Source organism: Scyliorhinus torazame, chromosome 4 (assembly GCF_047496885.1).
Source record: "Scyliorhinus torazame isolate Kashiwa2021f chromosome 4, sScyTor2.1, whole genome shotgun sequence".
In the NCBI taxonomy this organism is placed as follows: domain Eukaryota; kingdom Metazoa; phylum Chordata; class Chondrichthyes; order Carcharhiniformes; family Scyliorhinidae; genus Scyliorhinus; species Scyliorhinus torazame.
This window is the reverse complement of record NC_092710.1, coordinates 375,615,104-375,634,984: the sequence shown is the minus strand read 5'-3', so window position 1 is coordinate 375,634,984 and position 19,881 is coordinate 375,615,104. Positions and strand designations below refer to the sequence as shown.

The 19,881-nt window shown below is 53.7% G+C and overlaps 1 protein-coding gene across 2 annotated transcripts in view; it reads left to right on the top strand.

Moving 5' to 3' along the window:
* Positions 1 to 19,529, top strand: part of lclat1 (lysocardiolipin acyltransferase 1) — a 141,061-nt gene extending 121,532 nt beyond the window's left edge. For both annotated transcript variants that reach the window (XM_072500380.1, XM_072500379.1), the window contains one exon: positions 15,012 to 19,529. In XM_072500380.1, the coding sequence (XP_072356481.1) occupies positions 15,012 to 15,691 (680 nt within the window). In that variant the 3' untranslated portion in view covers positions 15,692 to 19,529. The remainder of the gene's footprint in view (positions 1 to 15,011) is intronic.
* Positions 19,530 to 19,881: the final 352 nt, after the last annotated feature.

Sequence of the window (19,881 nt, the reverse complement as noted above, 5' to 3'; positions counted from 1 at the left end):
CTTGTTGCACATATTGAAATTGGCCGGTACGATGTTGTGGGCGTCACAGAGACGTGGCTGCAAGGGGATCAGGGCTAGGATCTAAATATCCAAGATATGTGTCCTATCGAAAGGACAGGATATGTGAAAAGGGGGTGGGGTCACATTGTTAGTAAGAAATGAAGTTAAATCGATAGCAAGGAGCAATATAGGATCAGAAGGCATAGAACTCTGGGTAGAGTTGAGGAATCGCAAAGGTAAAAAGACCCTGATGGGAGTTATGTACAGGCCCCCGAGCAGTAGTCAGGATGTGGGGCAGAAAATAAATCAGGAGATAGAAAAGTCAATATTACAATAATCATGGGGGACTTCAATATGCAGGTGGACTGGGAAAATCAGGTTGGTCGTGGATTCCGAGAAAAGGAATTTGTGGAATGTTTAAGAGATGTTTTTTGGAGCAGCTTGTGACAGAGCCCACTAGGGAACAGGCAATTCTGGATTTGGTGATGTGTAATGAGCCAGAGTTGATTGGAAAAGGAGCCTAGCAGGGAAGACAGTGGAACAGCAATGGCAGTAGTTTTTTGGGGGGTTATTCGGGAAGCCCAACAGGAATTCATCCCAAGGAGGAGGAAACATGCTACGGGGAGGACAAGGCATCCATGGCTGACGAGGGAAGTCAAGGACAGCATAAAAGAAAAAGAAAAAGCAGACAAAGTGGCGAGTATTAGTGGGAAACCAGAGGATTGGGAAGCCTTTAAAAGTGAGCAGAGGACAACTAAAAAAGCAATAGGGGAGAAGATGAAATCTGAGTGTAAGTTAGCTAGTAATATAAAGGAAGATAGGAAGAGTGTTTCTTTCAATATATAAAAGGTAAGAGAGGCAAAAACAGACATTGGACCACTGGAAAATGTGGCTGGAGAAGTGATAATAGGAAACAAAGAAATGGCAGAGGAACTGAATAGTTACTTTACATCAGTTTTCACGGTGGAAGACACCAGTGGGATGCCAGAGCTCCAGGGGGCAGAGGTGAGTGCAGTGATCATCACTAAGGAGAAGGTTCTGGGGAAACTGGAAGGTCTGAATGTGGATAAGTCACCTGGACCAGATGGACTACACCCCAGGGTTCTAAAAGAGATAGCTGAGGAAATTGTGGAGGCATTGGTGATGATCTTTGGAGACAGGAAGGGTCCCAGAGGACTGGAAAGTGGCTAATGTAACACCACTGTTTAAGAAGGGAGGGAGGCAGAAGACGGGAAATTATAGGCCGGTTAGCCTGACTTCGGCCATTGGTAAGATTGGTCTGTTATTAACGATGAGATCGTGGAGTACTTGGAAGTGCATGGTAAAATAGGACTGAGTCAGCACGGCTTCGTCAAAGGGAGGTCGTGTCTGACAAATCTGTTAGAGTTCTTTGAGAAAGTAACACGGAAGTTAGACAAAGGAGAACCAGTGGACGTGATTTATTTAGATTTCCAGAAAGCCTTTGACAAGGTGCCGTATAGGAGACTGTTAAAGAAGTTAAGAGCCCATGGTGTTCAGGGTAAGATCCGGGCATGGATAGAGGATTGGCTGACTGGCAGAAGGCAGAGAGTGGGGATAAAGGGGTCTTATTCAGGATGGCAGCCGGTGACTAGTGGTGTGCCTCAGGGGTCTGTGCTGGGACCACAACTTTTCACAATATACATGAATGATCTGGAAGAAGGAACTGAAGGCTCTGTTGCTAAGTTGGGAGATGATACAAAGATCTGTCGAGGGACAGGTAGTATTGAGGAAGCAAGGGGGCTGCAGAAGGACTTGGACAAGCTAGGAGAGCGGGCAATGAAGTGGCAGATGGAATACTATGTGGAAAAGTGTGAGGTTATGCACTGTGGAAGGAGGAATTTAGGCATAGACTATTTTCTAAATGGGGAGATGCTCAGGAAATCAGAAGCACAAAGGGACTTGGGAGTCCTTGTTCACGATTCTCTTAAGGTTAACGTGCAGGTTCAGTCGGCAGTTAGGAAGGCAAATGCAATGTTAGCATTCATGTCAAGAGGGCTAGAATACAAGACCAGGGATGTACTTCTGAGGCTGTATAAGGGCAGCACGGTAGCACAGTGGATAACACAATTGCTTCACAGCTCTAGGGTCCCAGGTTCGATTCCCGGCTTGGGTCACTGTCTGTGCGGAGTCTGCACGTTCTCCCCGTGTGTGCGTGGGTTTCCTCCGGGTGCTCCGGTTTCCTCCCACAGTCCAAAGATGTGCAGGTTAGGTGGATTGGCCATGTATACATCAAGGTTAAAGCAGCATCTGAAACAGACCATTCTCCAGGATCTCCCAGGATTTCAACAACAATCTGAATATGAGCTTCATTACTTGCAGCCTGGTGATGGGACCGGGCCCAGGCGGTAAACAATCTGTTCAGGGGGGGTGGGGGGGACAGCCTATTGGCTCAGGCAATACCCCCCTCAGTCGACACCAGGAACAGAATGAGCCAGAAGCAGAGGTTGGAAAGCCACCCACTGAGCGTGGTGAAGCTCATTCCTGTTTACTGGAAGCGACATACATAGATATTCAAGTAGCTTTTCCACAAACAAAAGGAATATAAGCAAGCCTTGAGCAGTTCTTGAAATACCCAGAAGTTTGGGAAGTCAATGGTGGCCTGTTGGGTTTCTCCACGGCAACACCTCAGCCAATCAGAGTCGACATGCCAACCAATCAGCACCCTTTCTTCCTCAAAAATAAATTGCTGTGTTTGAAATTTGGTATTCTTGTGTTTGTTCCAATGAGTGCAAGATAAAAAACTTCCGCAACATGTCTCTCTGGGGGTGACCATTGACCAGAACCTGAACTGGAGCAGTTCGAGAGAGAACTACTGTGGGTACAAGAGCAGACCAGAAGCTAGGAATCTTACAGCGAGTAGACCCCTCCAAAGCCTGTCCACCATCTACAAGGCACAAGTCAGGAGTGTAATGGAATTTAATGTACCTGTGTAATGGAGTGTACTTGCCTGGATGAGCGCAGCTCCAACAACACTCAAGAAGCTCGACACCATCCAGGACAAAACAGCCCCGCTTGATTGCTCCCCCTTCCACAAACATTCACTCCCTCCACCACCGACACACAGTCGCAGCCGTGTGTCCCATCTACAGGATGCACTGCAGTAACTCACCAAGGTTCCTTAGACAGCACCTTCCAAACCCTCGATCTCTACCCTCTAGGACGAGAGCAGCAGATACCTGGGAACCCCACCACCTGGAGGTTCCCCTCCCAGTCACTCACCACCCTGACTGGGAAATATATCGCCGTTCCTTCACTGTCGCTGGGGCAACCTCCTGGAACCCCTCCCTAACAGCACAATGGGTGTACCTACACCTCATGGACTGCAGCGGGTTCAAGAAGGCAGCTCACCCCCACCTTCTCAACAGCAATTAATGGTGACCGAGCCAGCAAGGGCCACTACCATAACAATGTGTTTTTAAGTAATTCCCAGGACAGGTACAGCACGGGGTTAGGTACAGAGTAAAGCTCCCTCTACACTGTCCCATCAAACACTCCGAGGACAGGTACAGCACGGGGTTAGGTACAGAGTAAAGCTCCCTCTACACTGTCCCCATCAAACACTCCCAGGACAGGTACAGCACGGGGTTAGGTACAGAGTAAAGCTCCCTCTACACTGTCCCCGTCAAACATTCCCAGGACAGGTACAGCATGGGGTTAGATACAGAGTAAAGCTCCCTCTGCACTGTCCCCATCAAACACTCCCAGGACAGGTACAGCACGGAGTTAGATACAGAGTAAAGCTCCCTCTACACTGCCCCCATCAAACACTCCCAGGACAGGTACAGCACGGGGTTAGATACAGAGTAAAGCTCCCTCTACACTGTCCCCATCAAACACTCCCAGGACAGGTACAGCACGGGGTTAGATACAGAGTAAAGCTCCCTCTACACTGTCCCCATCAAAAACTCCCAGGACAGGTACAGCACGTGGTTAGATACAGAGTAAAGCTCCCTCTGCACTGTCCCCATCAAACACTCCCAGGACAGGTACAGCACGGGGTTAGATACAGAGTAAAGCTCCCTCTACACTGTTCCCATCAGACACTCCCAGGACAGGTACAGCACGGGGTTAGATACAGAGTAAACCTCCCTCTACACTGTCCCATCAAACACTCCAAGGACAGGTACAGCACGGGGTTAGGTACAGAGTAAAGCTCCCTCTACACTGTCCCCATCAAACACTCCCAGGACAGGTACAGCACGGGGTTAGGTACAGAGTAAAGCTCCCTCTACACTGTCCCCGTCAAACATTCCCAGGACAGGTACAGCATGGGGTTAGATACAGAGTAAAGCTCCCTCTGCACTGTCCCCATCAAACACTCCCAGGACAGGTACAGCACGGAGTTAGATACAGAGTAAAGCTCCCTCTACACTGTCCCCATCAAACACTCCCAGGACAGGTACAGCACGGGGTTAGATACAGAGTAAAGCTCCCTCTACACTGTCCCCATCAAACACGACCAGGACAGGTACAGCACGGGGTTAGATACAGAGTAAAGCTCCCTCTACACTGTCCCCATCAAAAACTCCCAGGACAGGTACAGCACGTGGTTAGATACAGAGTAAAGCTCCCTCTGCACTGTCCCCATCAAACACTCCCAGGACAGGTACAGCACGGGGTTAGATACAGAGTAAAGCTCCCTCTACACTGTTCCCATCAGACACTCCCAGGACAGGGACAACGCAGGGTTGGATACAGAGTAAAGCTCCCTCTACACTGCCCCCATCAAACACTCCCAGGACAGGTACAGCACGGGGTTAGATACAGAGTAAAGCTCCCTCTACACTGTCCCCATCAAACACTCCCAGGACAGGTACAGCACGGGGTTAGATACAGAGTAAAGCTCCCTCTACACTGTTCCCATCAGACACTCCCAGGACAGGGACAACGCAGGGTTGGATACAGAGTAAAGCTCCCTCTACACTGCCCCCATCAAACACTCCCAGGACAGGTACAGCACATGGTTAGATACAGAGTAAAGCTCCCTCTACACTGTCCCCATCAAACACTCCCAGGACAGGTACAGCACGGGGTTAGATACAGAGTAAAGCTCTCTCTACACTGTCCCCATCAAACACTCCCAGGACAGGTACAGCACGGGGTTAGATACAGAGTAAAGCTCTCTCTACACTGTCCCCATCAAACAGTCCCAGGACAGGTACAGCACAGGGTTAGATACAGAGTAAAGCTCCCTCTACACTGTCCCCATCAAACACTCCCAGGACAGGTACAGCACGGGGTTAGATACAGAGTAAAGCTCTCTCTACACTGTCCCCATCAAACACTCCCAGGACAGGTACAGCACGGGGTTAGATACAGAGTAAAGCTCCCTCTACACTGCCCCCATCAAACACTCCCAGGACAGGTACAGCACATGGTTAGATACAGAGTAAAGCTCTCTCTACACTGTCCCCATCAAACACTCCCAGGACAGGGACAACGCAGGGTTGGATACAGAGTAAAGCTCCCTCTACACTGCCCCCATCAAACACTCCCAGGACAGGTACAGCACGGGGTTAGATACAGAGTAAAGCTCCCTCTACACTGTCCCCATCAAACACTCCCAGGACAGGTACAGCACGGGGTTAGATACAGAGTAAAGCTCTCTCTACACTGTCCCCATCAAACACTCCCAGGACAGGTACAGCACGGGGTTAGATACAGAGTAAAGCTCTCTCTACACTGTCCCCATCAAACACTCCCAGGACAGGTACAGCATGGGGTTAGATACAGAGTAAAGCTCCCTCTACACTGCCCCCATCAAACACTCCCAGGACAGGTACAGCACGGGGTTAGATACAGAGTAAAGCCACTCTACACTGTCAAGCCTGGATTGTCCAGGCCCTGCTCCATTTCGATTGGATGTGTTTATTGTTACGTGTACCGAGGTATAATGAAAAAAAAATTTCTGCGAGCAGCTCAAATGATCATTTCACACATGAAAATAAAATAAAAAGAAATACATAAGATATGTTTCCGGGGTGTTTATTTGCTCTTTTGATGCATGTTTGTAATAAAGAACATGAAAAAAAAAGAAAATACATAATAGGGCAACACAAGGTATACAATGTAACTACATAAGCACCGGCATCGGGTGAAGCAGACAGGGTGTAGTGTTAATCAGGTCAGTCCATAAGAGGGTCATTTAGGAGTCTGGTGACAGTGGGGAAGAAGCTGTTTTTGAGTCTGTTCGTGCGTGTTCTCAGACTTCTGTGTCTCCTGCCCAATGGAAGAAGTTGGAAGAGTGAGCAAGCCGGGTGGGAGGGGTCTTTGATTATGCTGCCCGCTTTCCCCAGGCAGCGGGAGGTGTCGATGGAGTCAATGGATGGGAGGCAGGTTCGTGTGATGGACTGGGCGGTGTTCACGACTAACCCTCTGACAGTGCAGCACTCCCTCAGTACTGACCCTCTGAGAGTGCAGCACTCCCTCAGTACTGACCCTCTGACAGTGCGGCACTCCCTCAGTACTGACCCTCTGACAGTGCGGCACTCCCTCGGTACTGACCCTCTGACAGTGCAGCACTCCCTTAGTACTGTCCCTCTGACAGTGCGGCTCTCCCTCAGTACTGACCCTCTGACACTGCAGCACTCCCTCAGCACTGACCCTCTGACAGTGCGGCACTCCCTCAGTACTGACCCTCTGACAGTGCAGCACTCCCTCAGTACTGACCCTCTGACAGTGCGGCACTCCCTCAGTACTGACCCTCTAACAGCGCCGCACTCCCTCAGTACTGACCTTCTGACAGTGCAGCACTCCCTCAGTACAGACCCACTGACAGTGCAGCACTCCCTCAGTCCTGACCCTCTGACAGTGCGGCACTCCCTCAGTACTGTCCCTCTGACAGTGCGGCTCTCCCTCAGTACTGACCCTCTGACAGTGCTGCACTCCCTCAGTCCTGATCATCTGACAGTGTAGCACTCCCTCAGTACTGACCCTCTGACAGTGCGGCACACCCTCAGTACTGACCCTCTGACAGTGCGGCACTCCCTCAGTACTGACCCTCTGACTGTGCAGCACTCCCTCAGTACTGACCCTCTGACAGTGCGGCACTCCCTCAGTACTGACCATCTGACAGTGCAGCACTCCCTCAGTACTGACCCTCTGACAGTGCAGCACTCCCTCAGTCCTGACCCTCTGACAGTGCAGCACTCCCTCAGTACTGACCCTCTGACAGTGCGGCACTCCCTCAGTCCTGATCCTCTGACAGTGCGGCACTCCCTCAGTACTGACCCTCTGAAAGTGCGGCACTCCCTCAGTACTGACCCTCTGACAGTGCAGTGCTCCCTCAGTACTGACCCTCTGACAGTGCGGCACTCCCTCAGTACTGACCCTCTGACAGTGCGGCACACCCTCAGTACTGACCCTCTGACAGTGCGGCACTCCCTCAGTACTGACCCTCTGACAGTGCGGCACTCCCTCAGGACTGACCTTCTGACAGTGAGGCACTCCCTCAGTAATGACCCGATGACTGTGCAGCACCTCCTCTGTACTGACCCTCTGACAGTGCAGCACTCCCTCAATATTGACCCTCTGACAGTGTGGCACTCCCTCAGTACTGACCCTCTGACAGTGCAGCACTCCCTCAGTACTGACCCTCTGACAGTGTGGCAGTCCCTCAGTACTGACCCTCTGACAGTGCAGCACTCCGTCAATATTGACCCTCTGACAGTGTGGAACTCCCTCAGACTGACCCTCTGACAGTGTGGAACTCCCTCAGACTGACCCTCTGACAGTGCAGCACTCCCTCAGTACTGACCCTCTGTCAGTGCGGCACTCCCTCGGTACTGACCCTCTGACAGTGCGGCACTCCCTCTGTACTGATCCTCTGACAGTGCGGCACTCCCTGAGTACTGACCCTCTGACACTGCAGAACTCCCTCAGTACTGACCGTCTGACAATGCGGCACTCCCTCAGTACTGACCCTCTGACAGTGCAGCACTCCCTCAGTCCTGACCCTCTGACACTGCAGCACTCCCTCAGTACTGACCCGCTAACAGTGCTGCACTCCCTCAGTACTGACGCTCTGACAGTGCGGCACTCCCTCAGTACTGACCCTCTGACAGTGCGGCACTCCCTCAGTCCTGACCCTCTGACAGTGCAGCACTCCCTCAGTCCTGACCCTCTGACACTGCAGCACTCCCTCAGTACTGACCCTCTGACTGTGCAGCACTCCCTCAGCACTGACCCTCTGACACTGCAGCACTCCCTCAGCACTGACCCTCTAACACTGCAGCACTCCCACAGTACTGACCCTCTGACAGTGCAGCACTCCCTCAGTACTGACCCTCTGACAGTGCGGCACTCCCTCAGTACTGACCCTCTGACAGTGCAGCACTCCCTCAGTACTGACGCTCTGACAGTGCGGCACTCCCTCAGTACTGACCCTCTGACAGTAAAGCACTCCCTCAGTACTGACCCTCTGACAGTGCGGCACTCCCTCAGTACTGACCCTCTGACAGTGCAGCACTCCCTCAGTACTGACGCTCTGACAGTGCGGCACTCCCTCAGTACTGACCCTCTGACAGTGCAGCACTCCCTCAGTACTGACCCTCTGACAGTGCAGCACTCCCTCAGTACTGACCCTCTGACAGTGCAGCACTCCCTCAGTACTGACCCTCTGACAGTGCGGCACTCCCTCAGTACTGACCCTCTGACAGTGCGGCACTCCCTCAGTACTGACCCTCTGAGAGTGCAGCACTCCCTCAGTACTGACCCTCTGACAGTGCGGCACTCCCTCAGTACTGACCCTCTGACAGTGCGGCACTCCCTCGGTACTGACCCTCTGACAGTGCAGCACTCCCTTAGTACTGTCCCTCTGACAGTGCGGCTCTCCCTCAGTACTGACCCTCTGACACTGCAGCACTCCCTCAGCACTGACCCTCTGACAGTGCGGCACTCCCTCAGTACTGACCCTCTGACAGTGCAGCACTCCCTCAGTACTGACCCTCTGACAGTGCGGCACTCCCTCAGTACTGACCCTCTAACAGCGCCGCACTCCCTCAGTACTGACCTTCTGACAGTGCAGCACTCCCTCAGTACAGACCCACTGACAGTGCAGCACTCCCTCAGTCCTGACCCTCTGACAGTGCGGCACTCCCTCAGTACTGTCCCTCTGACAGTGCGGCTCTCCCTCAGTACTGACCCTCTGACAGTGCTGCACTCCCTCAGTCCTGATCATCTGACAGTGTAGCACTCCCTCAGTACTGACCCTCTGACAGTGCGGCACACCCTCAGTACTGACCCTCTGACAGTGCGGCACTCCCTCAGCACTGACCCTCTGACTGTGCAGCACTCCCTCAGTACTGACCCTCTGACAGTGCGGCACTCCCTCAGTACTGACCATCTGACAGTGTAGCACTCCCTCAGTACTGACCCTCTGACAGTGCAGCACTCCCTCAGTCCTGACCCTCTGACAGTGCAGCACTCCCTCAGTACTGACCCTCTGACAGTGCGGCACTCCCTCAGTCCTGATCCTCTGACAGTGCGGCACTCCCTCAGTACTGACCCTCTGAAAGTGCGGCACTCCCTCAGTACTGACCCTCTGACAGTGCAGTGCTCCCTCAGTACTGACCCTCTGACAGTGCGGCACTCCCTCAGTACTGACCCTCTGACAGTGCGGCACACCCTCAGTACTGACCCTCTGACAGTGCGGCACTCCCTCAGTACTGACCCTCTGACAGTGCGGCACTCCCTCAGGACTGACCCTCTGACAGTGAGGCACTCCCTCAGTAATGACCCGATGACTGTGCAGCACCTCCTCTGTACTGACCCTCTGACAGTGCAGCACTCCCTCAATATTGACCCTCTGACAGTGCAGCACTCCCTCAGTACTGACCCTCTGACAGTGTGGCAGTCCCTCAGTACTGACCCTCTGACAGTGCAGCACTCCCTCAGTACTGACCCTCTGACAGTGCGGCACTCCCTCAGTACTGACCCTCTGACAGTGCAGCACTCCCTCAGTACTGACCCTCTGACAGTGTGGCAGTCCCTCAGTACTGACCCTCTGACAGTGCAGCACTCCGTCAATATTGACCCTCTGACAGTGTGGAACTCCCTCAGACTGACCCTCTGACAGTGTGGAACTCCCTCAGACTGACCCTCTGACAGTGCAGCACTCCCTCAGTACTGACCCTCTGTCAGTGCGGCACTCCCTCGGTACTGACCCTCTGACAGTGCGGCACTCCCTCTGTACTGATCCTCTGACAGTGCGGCACTCCCTGAGTACTGACCCTCTGACACTGCAGAACTCCCTCAGTACTGACCGTCTGACAATGCGGCACTCCCTCAGTACTGACCCTCTGACAGTGCAGCACTCCCTCAGTCCTGACCCTCTGACACTGCAGCACTCCCTCAGTACTGACCCGCTAACAGTGCTGCACTCCCTCAGTACTGACGCTCTGACAGTGCGGCACTCCCTCAGTACTGACCCTCTGACAGTGCGGCACTCCCTCAGTCCTGACCCTCTGACAGTGCAGCACTCCCTCAGTCCTGACCCTCTGACACTGCAGCACTCCCTCAGTACTGACCCTCTGACTGTGCAGCACTCCCTCAGCACTGACCCTCTGACACTGCAGCACTCCCTCAGCACTGACCCTCTAACACTGCAGCACTCCCACAGTACTGACCCTCTGACAGTGCAGCACTCCCTCAGTACTGACCCTCTGACAGTGCGGCACTCCCTCAGTACTGACCCTCTGACAGTGCAGCACTCCCTCAGTACTGACGCTCTGACAGTGCGGCACTCCCTCAGTACTGACCCTCTGACAGTAAAGCACTCCCTCAGTACTGACCCTCTGACAGTGCGGCACTCCCTCAGTACTGACCCTCTGACAGTGCAGCACTCCCTCAGTACTGACGCTCTGACAGTGCGGCACTCCCTCAGTACTGACCCTCTGACAGTGCAGCACTCCCTCAGTACTGACCCTCTGACAGTGCAGCACTCCCTCAGTACTGACCCTCTGACAGTGCAGCACTCCCTCAGTACTGACCCTCTGACAGTGCGGCACTCCCTCAGTACTGACCCTCTGACAGTGCGGCACTCCCTCAGTACTGACCCTCTGACAGTGCAGCACTCCCTTAGTACTGTCCCTCTGACAGTGCGGCTCTCCCTCAGTACTGACCCTCTGACACTGCAGCACTCCCTCAGCACTGACCCTCTGACAGTGCGGCACTCCCTCAGTACTGACCCTCTGACAGTGCAGCACTCCCTCAGTACTGACCCTCTGACAGTGCGGCACTCCCTCAGTACTGACCCTCTGACAGTGCAGTGCTCCCTCAGTACTGACCCTCTGACAGTGCCGCAGCCCCTCAGTACTGACCCTCTGACAGTGCGTCACTCCCTCACCACTGACCCTCTGACAGTGCGGCACTCCCTCAGTACTGACCCTCTGACAGTGCAGCACTCCCTCAGTACTGACCCTCTGACAGTGCGGCACTCCCTCAGTACTGACCCTCTGACAGTGCGGCACTCCCTCAGTACTGACCCTCTGACAGTGCAGTACTCCCTCAGTACTGACCCTCTGACAGTGCGGCACTCCCTCAGTACTGACCCTCTGACAGTGCAGCACTCCCTCAGTACTGACCCTCTGACAGTGCGGCGCTCCCTCAGTACTGACCCTCTGACAGTGCGGCGCTCCCTCAGTACTGACCCTCTGACAGTGCGGCACTCCCTCAGTACTTACCCTCTGACAGTACAGCACTCCCTCAGTACTGACCCTCTGACAGTACAGCACTCCCTCAGTACTGACCCTCTGACAATGCGGCACCCCCTCAGTACTGACCCTCTGACAGTGCAGCACTCCCTCAGTACTGACCCTCTGACAGTGCGGCGCTCCCTCAGTACTGACCCTCTGACAGTGCGGCACTCCCTCAGTACTGACCCTCTGACAGTGCGGCACTCCCTCAGTACTGACCCTCTGACAGTACAGCACTCCCTCAGTACTGACCCTCTGACAGTACAGCACTCCCTCAGTACTGACCCTCTGACAGTGCGGCACCCCCTCAGTACTGACCCTCTGACAGTACAGCACTCCCTCAGTACTGACCCTCTGACAGTACAGCACTCCCTCAGTACTGACCCTCTGACAGTGCGGCACCCCCTCAGTACTGACCCTCTGACAGTACAGCACTCCCTCAGTACTGACCCTCTGACAGTACAGCACTCCCTCAGTACTGACCCTCTGACAGTGCGGCACCCCCTCAGTACTGACCCTCTGACAGTGTGGCACTCCCTCAGTACTGACCCTATGACAGTACAGCACTCGCTCAGTACTGACCCTCTGACAGTGCGGCACCCCCTCAGTACTGACCCTCTGACAGTACAGCACTCCCTCAGTACTGACCCTCTGACAGTGCGGCGCTCCCTCAGTACTGACCCTCTGACGGTGCGGCGCTCCCTCAGTACTGACCCTCTGACAGTGCGGCACTCCCTCAGTACTGACCCTCTGACAGTACAGCACTCCCTCAGTACTGACCCTCTGACAGTACAGCACTCCCTCAGTACTGACCCTCTGACAGTGCGGCACCCCCTCAGTACTGACCCTCTGACAGTACAGCACTCCCTCAGTACTGACCCTCTGACAGTACAGCACTCCCTCAGTACTGACCCTCTGACAGTGCGGCACCCCCTCAGTACTGACCCTCTGACAGTACAGCACTCCCTCAGTACTGACCCTCTGACAGTACAGCACTCCCTCAGTACTGACCCTCTGACAGTGCGGCACCCCCTCAGTACTGACCCTCTGACAGTGCGGCACTCCCTCAGTACTGACCCTCTGACAGTACAGCACTCCCTCAGTACTGACCCTCTGACAGTACAGCACTCCCTCAGTACTGACCCTCTGACAGTGCAGCACTCCCTCAGTACTGACCCTCTGACAGTGCGGCACTCCCTCAGTACTGACCCTCTGACAGTACAGCACTCCCTCAGTACTGACCCTCTGACAGTGCAGCACTCCCTCAGTACTGACCCTCTGACAGTGCGGCACTCCCTCAGTACTGACCCTCTGACAGTGCAGCACTCCCTCAGTACTGACCCTCTGACAGTGCAGCACTCCCTCAGTCCTGACCCTCTGACAGTGCAGCACTCCCTCAGTACTGACCCTCTGACAGTGCAGCACTCCCTCAGTACTGACCCTCTGACAGTGCAGCACTCCCTCAGTCCTGACCCTCTGACAGTGCAGCACTCCCTCAGTACTGACCCTCTGACAGTGCAGCACTCCCTCAGTACTGACCCTCTGACAGTGCAGCACTCCCTCAGTACTGACCCTCTGACAGTGCAGCACTCCCTCAGTACTGACCCTCTGAGATTGCAGCACTCCCTCAGTACTGACCCTCTGACAGTGCAGCACACCCTCAATACTGACCCTCTGACAGTGCGGCTCTCCCTCAGCACTGACCCTCTGACAGTGCAGCACTCCCTCAGTACTGACCCTCTGACAGTGCGGCACTCCCTCAGTACTGACCCTCTGACAGTGCAGCTCTCCCACAGTACTGACCCTCTGACAGTGCGGCACTCCCTCAGTACTGACCCTCTGACAGTGCGGCCCTCCCTCGGTACTGACCCTCTGACAGTGCGGCACTCCCTCAGTACTGACCCTCTGACAGTGCAGCACTCCCTCAGTCCTGACCCTCTGACAGTGCAGCACTCCCTCAGTACTGACCCTCTGACAGTGCAGCACTCCCTCAGTACTGACCCTCTGACAGTGCGGCACTCCCTCAGTACTGACCATCTGACAGTGCAGCACTCCCTCAGTACTGACCCTCTGACAGTGCAGCACTCCCTCAGTACTGACCCTCTGACAGTGCAGCACTCCCTCAGTACTGACCCTCTGACAGTGCAGCAGTCCCTCAGTACTGACCCTCTGACAGTGCGGCACTCCCTCAGTCCTGACCCTCTGACAGTGCAGCACTCCCTCAGTCCTGACCCTCTGAGAGTGCAGCACTCCCTCAGTACTGACCCTCTGACAGTGCAGCACTCCCTCAGTCCTGACCCTCTGACAGTGCAGCACTCCCTCAGTACTGACCCTCTGACAGTGCGGCACTCCCTCAGTCCTGACCCTCTGACAGTGCAGCACTCCCTCAGTACTGACCCTCTGACAGTGCGGCACTCCCTCAGTCCTGACCCTCTGACAGTGCAGCACTCCCTCAGTCCTGACCCTCTGACAGTGCAGCACTCCCTCAGTACTGACCCTCTGACAGTGCGGCACTCCCTCAGTACTGACCCTCTGACAGTGCAGCACTCCCTCAGTACTGACCCTCTGACAGTGCGGCACTCCCTCAGTACTGACCCTCTGACAGTGCAGCACTCCCTCAGTCCTGACCCTCTGACAGTGCAGCACTCCCTCAGTACTGACCCTCTGACAGTGCGGCACTCCCTCAGTCCTGACCCTCTGACAGTGCAGCACTCCCTCAGTACTGACCCTCTGACAGTGCGGCACTCCCTCAGTCCTGACCCTCTGACAGTGCAGCACTCCCTCAGTCCTGACCCTCTGACAGTGCAGCACTCCCTCAGTACTGACCCTCTGACAGTGCGGCACTCCCTCAGTACTGACCCTCTGACAGTGCAGCACTCCCTCAGTCCTGACCCTCTGACAATGCAGCACTCCCTCAGTACTGACCCTCTGACAGTGCGGCACTCCCTCAGTACTGACCCTCTGACAGTGCGGCTCTCCCTCAGTACTGACCCTCTGACAGTGCGGCACTCCCTCAGTCCTGACCCTCTGACAGTGCAGCACTCCCTCAGTACTGACCCTCTGACAGTGCAGCACTCCCTCAGTACTGACCCTCTGACAGTGCGGCACTCCCTCAGTACTGACCCTCCGACAGTGCAGCACTCCCTCAGTACTGACCCCCTGACAGTGCAGCACTCCCTCAGTCCTGACCCTCTGAGATTGCAATGCCCTCTCCCATTTCTGCAGGACACATTCCAGTTTGAAACCGCAACATCTGTCTCCAGAAAAAGGTAATAACTGTTTCTGATTCTGTCCTAGGCTGCAACCTGGATGCCATCCATGACGTGACAGTCGCTTATCCATACAACATCCCGCAGAATGAGAGGGACCTGTTCACTGGCAACTTTCCCAGGGAGATTCACTTCCACATCCGACGGTACCCGGCCGCCTACCTGCCCACCTCGGTGGAGGGGCTGAAGGAGTGGTGCTGCCTCAGGTGGCAGGACAAGGAGAAACTGCTGCGCACTTATTACCAAGGCAACCGCTCATTCAGCGATCAGGCCGAAATTCAGAGCCAGGCCCAAATCCTGATTCAGAGCCAGGTCCAGGTTCTGAGTCAAATTCCCGATCAGAGCCGGGTTCAGGCTAAACGCCCTTTCCGATTGCCGTTCCTGGGAAATGCCTGGAGCCGGCGTCAGCGTCGGGTCCAAGTTTCGGCTCACGATTGGGGTCAGGGCAGGGGTGAAGGTCAGGCGCCCCTGCCTCCCTGTAAGTCCAGAGGCCGAGTGTTCCTCATCAAGTTCTTATCCATTGTGTACTGGACCGTCTTTGTGCTGACCATGTTTGTGGTGATCTGGTCGTACAACCTGGCCAGGTGGTACCTCTCCATCGTGGCCATCTTCTTCATGCTGCAGGAGAAGGTTTTTGGCGGGTGTGAGGTGTTGGAATTGTCTGCGCACAACAGCAAGGCTTTCCGGCAATGGAGGAAGAGGCACTGACCCAGCCAATTCCACAACCTCTCCTCTCCATCTGGCCAATCCCAGGATTCTCCCATTGACCCCGCCAATCACAGGACACTCCCATTGATCTGGCAAAGGCCAAGGCTTCTTCCATCGATCCGGCCAATCCTGGTGCGTCTCCCGTCTCTAGACAGTCCCCACCTCGGTCAGCAGAGGAATCAACTCAGTTCGCTGCCTCAAATCGACCTGACTTTCTCCTTCAGCCGGGAGAGGAGAGGGAGGGAAGACAGTACAACGGTGAGAGTGTCGAGGGAGGGCGAAGGAGGGAACAAGGTGGGAGAGCGAAGGAAGGGAAGGAGAGCACGAAGATTAGAGGGCAGGCTGGCCAACAGTAGAACTGCCAGCTTCGTCACTCTCAGGATCCACACTGATGTTTTCTACCATTTTAAGCTGCTATCACCCGGCTGAAGGACAACATCAGCAGAGACAGGCTGAGTGAAGAGGGCACTTTACCCATCAGTGACTATGGTGAGACCCTGGGTCAATTAGGATGATAATTATATTCCTGTGAGTGTGAGTCACTGTCCCCTAGTGAGACTTAGTGTGTGTGGAACTGTACCCCAGTGAGAGTCAGTGTGTGTGGAACTGCACCCCAGTGAGAGTCAGTGTGTGTGGAACTGTATCCCAGTGAGAGTCAGTGTGTGTGGAACTGTACCCCAGTGAGAGTCAGTGTGTGTGGAACTGCACCCCAGTGAGAGTCAGTGTGTGTGGAACTGTATCCCAGTGAGAGTCAGTGTGTGTGGAACTGTACCCCAGTGAGAGTCAGTGTGTGTGGAACTGTATCCCAGTGAGAGTCAGTGTGTGTGGAACTGTACCCCAGTGAGAGTCAGTGTGTGTGGAACTGTATCCCAGTGAGAGTCAGTGTGTGTGGAACTGTATCCCAGTGAGAGTCAGTGTGTGTGGAACTGTAACCCAGTGAGAGTCAGTGTGTGTGGAACTGTACCCCAGTGAGAGTCAGTGTGTGTGGAACTGTATCCCAGTGAGAGTCAGTGTGTGTGGAACTGTAACCCAGTGAGAGTCAGTGTGTGTGGAACTGTATCCCAGTGAGAGTCAGTGTGTGTGGAACTGTATCCCAGTGAGAGTCAGTGTGTGTGGAACTGTACCACAGTGAGAGTCAGTGTGTGTGGAACTGTATCCCAGTGAGAGTCAGTGTGTGTGGAACTGTACCACAGTGAGAGTCAGTGTGTGTGGAACTGTATCCCAGTGAGAGTCAGTGTGTGTGGAACTGTATCCCAGTGAGAGTCAGTGTGTGTGGAACTGTACCACAGTGAGAGTCAGTGTGTGTGGAACTGTATCCCAGTGAGAGTCAGTGTGTGTGGAACTGTACCACAGTGAGAGTCAGTGTGTGTGGAACTGTATCCCAGTGAGAGTCAGTGTGTGTGGAACTGTACCCCAGTGAGAGTCAGTGTGTGTGGAACTGTATCCCAGTGAGAGTCAGTGTGTGTGGAACTGTATCCCAGTGAGTGTCAGTGTGTGTGGAACTGTATCCCAGTGAGAGTCAGTGTGTGTGGAACTGTACCCCAGTGAGAGTCAGTGTGTGTGGAACTGTATCCCAGTGAGAGTCAGTGTGTGTGGAACTGTATCCCAGTGAGAGTCAGTATGTGTGGGACTGTATCCCAGTGAGAGTCAGTGTGTGTGGAACTGTACCCCAGTGAGAGTCAGTGTGTGTGGAACTGTATCCCAGTGAGATTCAGTGTGTGTGGAACTGTATCCCAGTGAGAGTCAGTGTGTGTGGAACTGTATCCCAGTGAGAGTCAGTGTGTGTGGAACTGTATCCCAGTGAGAGCCAGTGTGTGTGGAACTGTATCCCAGTGAGAGTCAGTGTGTGTGGAACTGTATCCCAGTGAGAGTCAGTATGTGTGGAACTGTACCCCAGTGAGACTCAGTATGTGTGGGACTGTATCCCAGTGAGAGTCAGTGTGTGTGGAACTGTACCCCAGTGAGAGTCAGTGTGTGTGGAACTGTATCCCAGCGAGAGTCAGTGTGTGTGGAACTGTATCCCAGTGAGAGTCAGTGTGTGTGGAACTGTTTCGCAGTGAGAGTCAGTGTGTGTGGAACTGTATCCCAGTGAGAGTCAGTGTGTGTGGAACTGTACCCCAGTGAGAGTCAGTGTGTGTGGAACTGTACCCCAGTGAGAGTCAGTGTGTGTGGAACTGTATCCCAGCGAGAGTCAGTGTGTGTGGAACTGTATCCCAGCGAGAGTCAGTGTGTGTGGAACTGTATCCCAGTGAGAGTCAGTGTGTGTGGAACTGTATCCCAGTGAGAGTCAGTGTGTGTGGAACTGTACCCCAGTGAGAGTCAGTGTGTGTGGAACTGTATCCCAGCGAGAGTCAGTGTGTGTGGAACTGTATCCCAGCGAGAGTCAGTGTGTGTGGAACTGTATCCCAGTGAGAGTCAGTGTGTGTGGAACTGTATCCCAGTGAGAGTCAGTGTGTGTGGAACTGTTTCGCAGTGAGAGTCAGTGTGTGTGGAACTGTATCCCAGTGAGAGTCAGTGTGTGTGGAACTGTATCCCAGCGAGAGTCAGTGTGTGTGGAACTGTATCCCAGTGAGAGTCAGTGTGTGTGGAACTGTATCCCAGTGAGAGTCAGTGTGTGTGGAACTGTACCCCAGTGAGAGTCAGTGTGTGTGGAACTGTACCCCAGTGAGAGTCAGTGTGTGTGGGACTGTATTCCGTTATCTGCAGTGTGTGTGGAACTGTATTCCGTTATCTGCAGTGTGTGTGGGACTGTATTCCGTTATCTGCAGTGTGTGTGGGACTGTATTCCGTTATCTGCAGTGTGTGTGGGACTGTATTCCGTTATCTGCAGTGTGTGTGGGACTGTATTCCGTTATCTGCAGTGTGTGTGGGACTGTATTCCGTTATCTGCAGTGTGTGTGGGACTGTATTCCGTTATCTGCAGTGTGTGTGGAACTGTATCCCAGCGAGAGTCAGTGTGTGTGGAACTGTATCCCAGTGAGAGTCAGTGTGTGTGGAACTGTATCCCAGTGAGAGTCAGTGTGTGTGGAACTGTTTCGCAGTGAGAGTCAGTGTGTGTGGAACTGTATCCCAGTGAGAGTCAGTGTGTGTGGAACTGTATCCCAGCGAGAGTCAGTGTGTGTGGAACTGTATCCCAGTGAGAGTCAGTGTGTGTGGAACTGTATCCCAGTGAGAGTCAGTGTGTGTGGAACTGTACCCCAGTGAGAGTCAGTGTGTGTGGAACTGTACCCCAGTGAGAGTCAGTGTGTGTGGGACTGTATTCCGTTATCTGCAGTGTGTGTGGGACTGTATTCCGTTATCTGCAGTGTGTGTGGGACTGTATTCCGTTATCTGCAGTGTGTGTGGGACTGTATTCCGTTATCTGCAGTGTGTGTGGGACTGTATTCCGTTATCTGCAGTGTGTGTGGGACTGTATTCCGTTATCTGCAGTGTGCAGTGCTGATAATGCAGAATCACTGAATGCTACAGAACAGGAGGTGACCATTCAGCCCATATTGACTGTGCTCAGTCTCTGAAGGAACGATCCACATAGCCGCAATTTTCTGTGGTTTGCCCAGAGAGCTGTAAATTTCTTATTGAAAGCCGGCTGGCCTCAAACCACCTGCAACATGAATGAGGAAGGCGTAATCTCAGCCTTTAATTGTCCGTTAATGTCAAAGAGTCAGAATTGGCTCAGAGAATCGCTTGGTTTGTTTCTAATATTCAAATGCCCAAAACGTTTTCTGACGTTTGAAGAATGTATGTTGCTGGGAGTAGCTCTGTCAGCTCTCCACATCAGCACTATCTAATGTTCTCATGGGAAATGCTGAAGCAATAAATATCTTCAGCTTTTAACCTCCTGATTGTCTCATCATTGGCTCATCAATAATTATAATAATTTTATTGTCACAAGCAGGCTTACACTAACACTGCAATGAAGTTACTGTGAAAAGCCCCTAGTCGCCACATTCCGACGCCTGTTCGGGTCACAGAGGGAGAATTCAGAATGTCCAAATCACCTGACAGCACGTCTTCCGGGACTTGTGGGAGGAAACCGGAGCACCCGGAGGAAACCCACGCAGACACGGGGAGAACATGCAGACTCCACACAGACAGTGACCCAAGCCGGGAATCGAACCTGCGACCCTGGCGCTGTGAAGCCATAGTGCTAACCACTGTGCTACAGCTCCTCAGTTACTCCGAGACTGATC